General features: G+C 47.7%; 1 protein-coding gene across 2 annotated transcripts in view; it reads right to left on the bottom strand.

Annotated features, from left to right (window-relative positions):
- Window positions 1-421: 421 nt before the first annotated feature.
- Window positions 422-7,767, bottom strand: part of KCNK10 (potassium two pore domain channel subfamily K member 10) — a 101,993-nt gene continuing 94,647 nt past the window's right edge. For both annotated transcript variants that reach the window (XM_058655318.1, XM_004584350.4), the window contains exons 5-7: window positions 6,672-6,858; window positions 2,955-3,097; window positions 422-1,724 (exon numbers count right to left, since the gene is read on the bottom strand). In XM_058655318.1, the coding sequence (XP_058511301.1) occupies window positions 1,104-1,724; window positions 2,955-3,097; window positions 6,672-6,858 (951 nt within the window). In that variant the 3' untranslated portion in view covers window positions 422-1,103. The remainder of the gene's footprint in view (window positions 1,725-2,954; window positions 3,098-6,671; window positions 6,859-7,767) is intronic.

Here is a 7,767-nt window from a genome sequence, read left to right as displayed (position 1 = left end):
CTCCCTTAAGACACCGGACGGGACAAGAAGCCCTGAGATGGAAAATGCCACGGCCCTCGGTACGTCTCAGAAATAAAGGATGTCCAGTATTATAAAAATGTAGGATCAGCTAGACAAAACAGCAAGCCATTGGCATCATGCCAAGTAATTGTTTTGGTCATTTTTCCCCCTCTGAATAAAACAAGGTGCAACTGGAGTAACAATAGAAAAGTGAGCAGGAACATTTCAAAATCAGTTTATTTTCACCATTTCACCCACTGAGGAAAACGCATAATTTGCCTTTAACCATGCAGCGGTTGGGGTTGAGTTTTCTCCAGCGCTTTGCATGTTCATCTGGACGACCTAACCTCGTGAGAAGAAAAAACTCCGTAGGCATCTGCCATTGGTCAAGGTAATGTCCACAGTGTGATGTGTTTGTCATGCTTTTGTGATGTTTTTCTTTTTCCCTTGAGAAAAGCAATTGCACCTTGTAATACATGTGCTCAGATCGACTTCCAGCAAATTTCAGATGTTCTTGAGCCCTAAGGACATTCCCACAGAGCTTAGAAAGACCAGGTATTGTGCACTGAATGGTCCGTGTCCAAAACCAAGCTCAGAGCACATACATGCCAAAGTGTTGCCTCTCACCCCAGTCACCAGTTCACGCCCAGGCAGGTCCCCCTCTTGTGCACACACAGATCACTAATGGTAGGTTCAGGAAATAAAGACTTCACTTGAAAGACACAGCTGGTTCCTCCAGGAGGCTGGTCTGAGGAATAGCTGCCCTCGTTGGCATGCCACACCAGAGCGTTGCTGCACAGGGACCCAGCATCATTCCAGAAACTCCCTCCACACCCATGGCCATGACCTGCCACAGGTGCACACACTCCCTGTGGTATCTTGCTGCTGCTGTTTGCAGTGGGATGTTCTTATTCTTTAATTCATTTTGGCAGAGCAAGCTTTCGGTCGTTTATGGCACAGTGAAATATATTATCCAATGTTATGTAGGTTTGGACTAACAAGAAGTCTGTTTAAGGCACGTGTCTCAGTGTGAATATAAAAACAAAAAAGAAAAACAAAACAAAACAATAACGCTGAGTCCCAAGACCACTGTCCTTCACGTCTTAGTTTTTGCCTTCAAGTAATGAGTCGTTCTCGAGTTCCCTGTCTTTGGTGTCCGTGGGTACCAGCCCGTTCTCTATCTCGTCCTGCTGCTGGACACAGTCCGTCAGCATGGCGGTGCTGGAATTGTCGGAGTTGCACATCTTCTCCGACTCTTCCTCCTTCTTCTCCTCATCCAGGGAGTAGTTGCGGAAGGATTTGTAGATTTTCTGGACATCCTCAGGCAAGGTCTTCTTGAGGTCCTTGTTTTTCCTCTTGGTGAGTCTGGAGGTGGACCCAAACTTGTTGATGATGTTGTCTTCTGATGCGCCCTGTCCGTGCTTGTTGAGCTGCTCTGACCCCTTAAGGCGCAGGTTGTTGGGCCGGTTGTTGATGCTCTCCTGGGACGAGGCCTTGAAGCGGCCGGTATCCAAGGCAGCGAAGACGGAACGTTTCTCTGGGGACAGCATGTCCAGTGAGTGGGCCCTCTGGTCCAGGCCCAGTCGCCGGCGCTCCATGCTACGAATGGTGGCCGCCCGCTGTAGCTTGTCGTGGATCTCCACACTGAGCCGCCGCCGCGTCTCACGGAACTCGGCTGTCACGTTGGCCTTCCATTCAGCTGCATGTGCCTTGATCTCTCCAACCTGGCCAAGAGATGGAAAACCACTGAGAAATCCTATCTTCCTGGGGTCTCCCAGCACCCACTGCCCACAGATGTCCCTACAGGGTAGCCAGAGGTGTACCCAGGAAGGGGACAAAAACCCTACTTCTACCTTAGGATCTCTTGATACCCAAAGCGCCATCCCAAACTGACTGGTGACCAGTGTATCAAGTTACACCTCTCCCGCAGCTATTGGGCTTGCCCTGGCTCAGGAAGACCCTATAGGACATCTGGTAACCACATCTTCCCAGTCAGGGTACAGGAAAGGGGCCCATGCTTCCCCTGTACAGGTGAGTGAGTTGAGATTTTTGTACTTCAGACAGCCGGCATTTATGTTGAATCTTTCTCTTTTGTTATAGCTGACTTTCCGCAGGTGTGTGAGCTAGCTAGGAAATCAGGCTGGTTGACCGAGTTGATGAAAGCCTTCAGGATGAAGTCATGGGCCTCAATCATGAAATGGGGAACTTCCCTATTCAATGACTTTCTCCTGGGACCTCAAACAGAAAATGAAGTAAACTGCTAACGCTTGAAGGGATCGCCCTTCCTTTCTTCAGCTCTTTGTTTCTCCTTTCTTCCAGTTTCTCCCTCTCTCCTTCCCATATCTTTATTTTCTTGTTTCTTTGTGGCTTTTCATGTAAATTAGTATGATGGACAAGAGTCTATGTGACCTTGGCCATGGGGACAAATCCATCTCTACGGAGCTGATAACCTGGGGGCGGGGAGGACTCAGGTGAAGGAGTCCCCTGCAGTTTCCTTGCATGTGACTGGCCACCATTTGATGATGGCAGCCCTTTACTGAGTAGACCAAGATGCATGGAGTTCAAGCGCATCCCACACAGACCCTGAGACCAAAGGTCCAGCAGGCTGTCCTGGGTTCTCGATTAATCTTGCAGGCCTCCCAGGAATTTGCACACCCTCTTGGTCATGTATACCTTTGCTGAATCTATTTTCCTCCTTTTCAAAAATGATTGTTGCACACTAGTCATACCAGGGGTGATGGTCTGAAAAGTGTAGCCACATGTCCTCAGCTGCCACAGAAACCTCCAGATATAAACTGTTATTCCAGTCAACTTGGCTTTGAGGCAATGATTGCAAATGAGAAAGCCTTAGAGGAGTTAGACACTATAGCCCATAGATCAGAGACGAGCAACTCTTGGCACGAGCTAATCTCACTCAAGAAAAATTCATAGAATTTGAAAAGGAAGGCTCCTACCTCTTCTTTAGTCTTTTTGGATAGAACCCGTAGCCAATCTCCGATCATACTGAGCACAGCTGCAAAGTAGGCGAGGCCGACGAGGATCCAAAACCACACTAGGGGCTTATACCACTCCCGGTAATTGATGCCGGCATTTCCCCCTGAAAACAACCAGACGTTACTTTAACCATGATCTATCTAGCATGACGCTCTGTGCCAAGCAAACAGAATCCAGCCCCCTGAAATGGAGATGTCATTCCTGAACACCCAGCCATTAGTTTTGCGTCATGGGAGATGGGACTGGGTTTGGAGGGTGGTGAAAAGATAGTTGGGCTTATGGCTTAACTTCCTTTGAGTCTTGACCATTAACCTTAATAACCAGGAAAAAAAAAAAAAAGGCAGACCTGCCTCTTTTCCCAGCCTGAGCATTGATGATGCTTGACTTTTAAGATAGAGTACCTCAAATCAGGTCCAACGAGCAGGTTTTGCTTCTTTTTCTTAAACTCCTCTAAAAAGCAAATACTGTTAAGTCACCCCAAATGGACTGTAACTCTCGGGACCATTTCCATCCTTGGCACATATGCACTGACCAAGAGCAAAGAGGATATGCACATGGAATGTTTAGCACAGTGAAATTATGTTGGTCCACACAACGATGATTGAATGCAGGATGGTGCTTAGGCTATCTCAAAAGGTCAGTTGGGCTAATTAGTGTCCCCATAAGTCAGAACCCCAAGGAAGCTCAGAGGTCATCTCTGGGATTTTAAAATTTTTAAAAAGTCCAAACCAAATGGGCCCGCTGCCCTGACTGCATTGACTGGCTGTTCCTTGAAGAAGACCTGTCATGAGTTACAAATAATTAGCCTGGCTGTTCTAGCCTCTCTAAGGGTACTGTTGAAGGCTGGCATGCAAAACAGGTTGTAATCCCAGTCCATTCCCATAAAGAAGAAGACCATAGGTAGCTTGTTGGAACAGTGGCCATCAGCTCTGTTCTCACCCTGTGAGACACTGCTGCCCAAGGAAGCAGGCAGGAGCAGGTTCAGAGATGACCCACATTAGCAATGCGTTGGCATTAGGGCATTTTATGGTGAGGGATTGGCAGGTTTTGCCACTGGGTCATGGCACCACTAAATCCACGTTGAGGTTTTTTAGAATTGCTAACACCATGCAAAGTGAGCCAGGCAGGCACTGCAGCCTGGGGCTCTTCTCAACACGTCTGAACCCACTTTGCAATGCCGCTTGTATGGTTTGTCAAGCTGCTGCTTTTGACAGAATTCCCAACCCGACCAGACCTTCATGGGATTTAGCCACCTTAATATTTTTTCCCTTTAGTCAGTTCTCCCATCCAGTGCTTTCTAGGATACAACTGCAGCTTCAGAGACATGGGGGTGGTGTTTTAGGTACATTTGTATTCTGTGCCAGGCCAGAGAATCCAACAGCTGTCTCCTTATGGCCTAGGGCAACTGCTTACCTGAGCAAGTCACTACCACCAGCACAGACCGCCACTAGGATGTGCCAGTGAACAACACAGCAAACACCCTCCTGGTGTGCACAGAAGAGCTGCTGGTCTGGATGCAGAGTTCTGTGTGTGCCCTCAGTCAGGGACACGACACTGGGCAGTGTCACCAGGCTGAAGCAAGCTGGCTACAGAATAAACAAGCCATCAACCCTGGTAGTCAACATTCTGGTAATATTTCCAGTGAATTTGATACCATGTCAGAGCATAGCAATCATCAACTCCTGTTCAATTATCTTTGCTTTTAATGATTGGGCAGCCCTCCCTCTGGCTGTTAAGAATACAGCTGTCCCTCAATATCCATGGATTCTGCATTCATGGATTCATCCAACATCAGATGGAAAATATTCAGGAAGGGGGAGAGTGTCGTGTCTGTGTCAGATACGTGCAGGTTTGTTTTCCTTGTCACTGTTCCTTAAACATCCCCATAGCATTTGCCTTGTGTTAGATATTACCAGTGAGCTAGAGATGATTGGCAGGATAGAGGATGTTGTGCTTATGTTACATAAAAACTACATCATTTGCATGGGGGACTTGAGTATCTACGGACTTGAGTATCCAGTGTAGATATCATAGGACAACTCAGCATTACCAAATGGTAATATAAACTTCCAGCATTACCAAATGGTAATATAAACTTCCAGCATTCTCCACCTCTGAAAAGTGGAGCTTGGCACTGCCTGCTTTAACTGCCATCCACACTGAGAACTTGAAGAGACCGTGGCCCACAGAAACCTCAAGGCAAAGGAAATCTAACTCAATAATTACTAGAAAGCAAGGACATGAATGGCTGGGGCTCTGGAGGTTCCGCACTCCCTGGCTATACAAAGGCAAAATGACAGTGAGTGCACACCAAGCGCTCAAACCACAGTGGCCAGTGACTCAAAAGCAGAGGGGATTGACCTCTGTCCTTATAGTCCCAAGGTTCTGTTATTTGTGCCTCCAGATTAACAGATGGAACTAGACAGCGGAGTCGGTCCTGGGCACAGCCTAGGGCTCAGCACAGGCAGCTATGAAGCACAGCCCATGGCAAGTGATATTTTGGGCTGCTTGCAATACTTGTCAAACAGTCCTCGCCTCCAACTGTCGATACCTGTATACACCTTAGTTTGGAATTGCAGCTGAGTTTTCCCATAGATCTGCTGCAGATGCTGCTATAGAACTAATGGGAATACATACACATCCACATGTCTTCTTTCCACTTTTCTGAGTTTCTTCCTGGAGCCTGAGGCCTCAATCAGTCATCACTAAATGCTGAGCACAGGGAAAGATGGATGAGGTCTCTGGGCCTGCACTTCCTGGAAACACCTCTCATCACATCAGTTTTTTTAAGTCGTAGCAAACAGAAAGGGAAAACAAACCACTACTCTTTCTTCAACATGAATTCTAGCTTGCAGTAGCTACACACCCACTCTGTCAGCTGTCTGTCTGGTAGAAGTAACAAGGAGTCACCCAATCACCTGCTGATGAGAAGGCAATATGCCTTCCAGAATTTTCTCTTCACTAAATTCCCAGGCTCTAGACCACCATCCTCCTCCATGTGCTACACGGAGAAACAGAGGCACAGCTGGGATCAGATGCCCGGTGAAGTGTGGGCTGCCTGAGAGCCCAGTGTGGAAATGACCCGGCCGCTGCTCATTGTAGAAGCTGTGATGGAGTTGTTGGAGCCACAGGTTCACTTCTGAGAGTGCAAAATGACCAGCCACCTGAACATCTGGGAGTATCTCTTTAGAAAGAATGATGGCCTCCTCCTTCTGTCACTGCCTTCTCTCTCTGGGAGACAATCACACATGTGAAGCCAAATCTCACCTTCAAGCTCTCTGCAGAGGAAACTGACGGTGGTTTTCCATCACTTCCTCAAAAATAACTCGCATTTTTACAATGAAGGCTATTGTTGCTACATACATTTCTACGGAATCCAATAGACTGTACTCCCTTTGGGCAGTTCTCAGCTCCCAGGAGTCTCCAGAGCGTGACGTCTTGTGTCTGTGCATACCCAAAACAAATCTCACAAGGACAACGACTCCCATCGTGGGATCAGGCCTCTGCAGGCCAACCTCTATGCTAATCCTCCCAGATCTCATATATGCCACCTGCTAATACTGCCTTTAGCAATTGATTCTAGGAGGCGTCACACAATTCAGAAATTCAAGATTCCATGGGAAATTCACTTTCCCCACCAGAGGGCCCCACTGAGTGGGGATAGCCTGAGTACTTACCTGCCACAAAATCACCAAAGCCCACCGTAGTCAGAGTGACCACTACAAAGTAAATGGACTCCAAAGCTGTCCATCCCTCGATGTACTTAAAGATGACAGCAGGAATCGTCACAAACACAATGCAGCCGGCCAAGATGAACAAGATGGTTGAGATGACCCGGATCTTGGTCTGACTGACTTGCTTCTTCTAGGGATCAATAAAGGAGAAAAGACAGAAAGGCACATCAGCAGCTTCCCCCTCCTCTTGATCCATGAGGTAGAGACACAGAGGTATTTGCTCGGAGACTTCTAATCTGATGAACAGGCAGGTGGTCTAGTTGGTTCTTGGGTCCCTCAAAGCTTACATGCGCCAGGTCTGGAAGCCCTAACTTGGCTCATGCTCCGATTGTCCTCTTGCACAGCTGCATGACATCAACCCAAATACCAATTCTAACGTCCCAGTGGCTTCCCAAGAAGTGCTTGCTGCCAGTTTCCATACGGTCCGACCAAGCACCATACGTGTAGGGAGTTATTTCCACAGTGATAAATCTGGACCTACTTTCCCTCATGTCAAAGAGACTGTGCTGGAAACAAAACAAACACGATATGAGTCAGGCCAGCATGTTGGAACGAAACACCTCCTTGTCTTCAGTTGGGACAGACTTCAGCTCCACTTCCACGTGTTTCTCCACCTGTCTGCCCCCTGCTGGTGTTGTGCGTTGATAAATACTTTTGTTCTAAAACACACCCATTTGGGCGAGTGGGATGGTCATCAGGTTTTTCAGCTGTGGCAAAACAGAGACAAGGACGGCAGCCAGGACAGAGTCACTATCTAAATGGGCAGAGGCCTTCATCTTAGCCCAGCTTCTGAAGGAATCGGGAGTTAGGCAGTGAAAATGCATTTAGAACAGGAATTAGACCTATACTGGGGCCAAGGAATCATACCACTGCATTAGGAAGTGAACAAGTGGCATCCTTGAATGCACAACTTCGGCATTGCCTCCTAGTGGAATGATCCATTGGGTCTTCTGGAAATTTCCAGAACTGGCAGTTGGAGACTGTCACCGGGGGCAATGGTACCAACCACTGGCATAAACGTTTCTACTCTGTGTTTAAC

Source organism: Ochotona princeps, chromosome 26, assembly GCF_030435755.1.
Source record: "Ochotona princeps isolate mOchPri1 chromosome 26, mOchPri1.hap1, whole genome shotgun sequence".
NCBI lineage: Eukaryota > Metazoa > Chordata > Mammalia > Lagomorpha > Ochotonidae > Ochotona > Ochotona princeps.
Note: the sequence above shows the minus strand (reverse complement) of the source record. Positions and strands in the feature narration are given on the sequence as shown.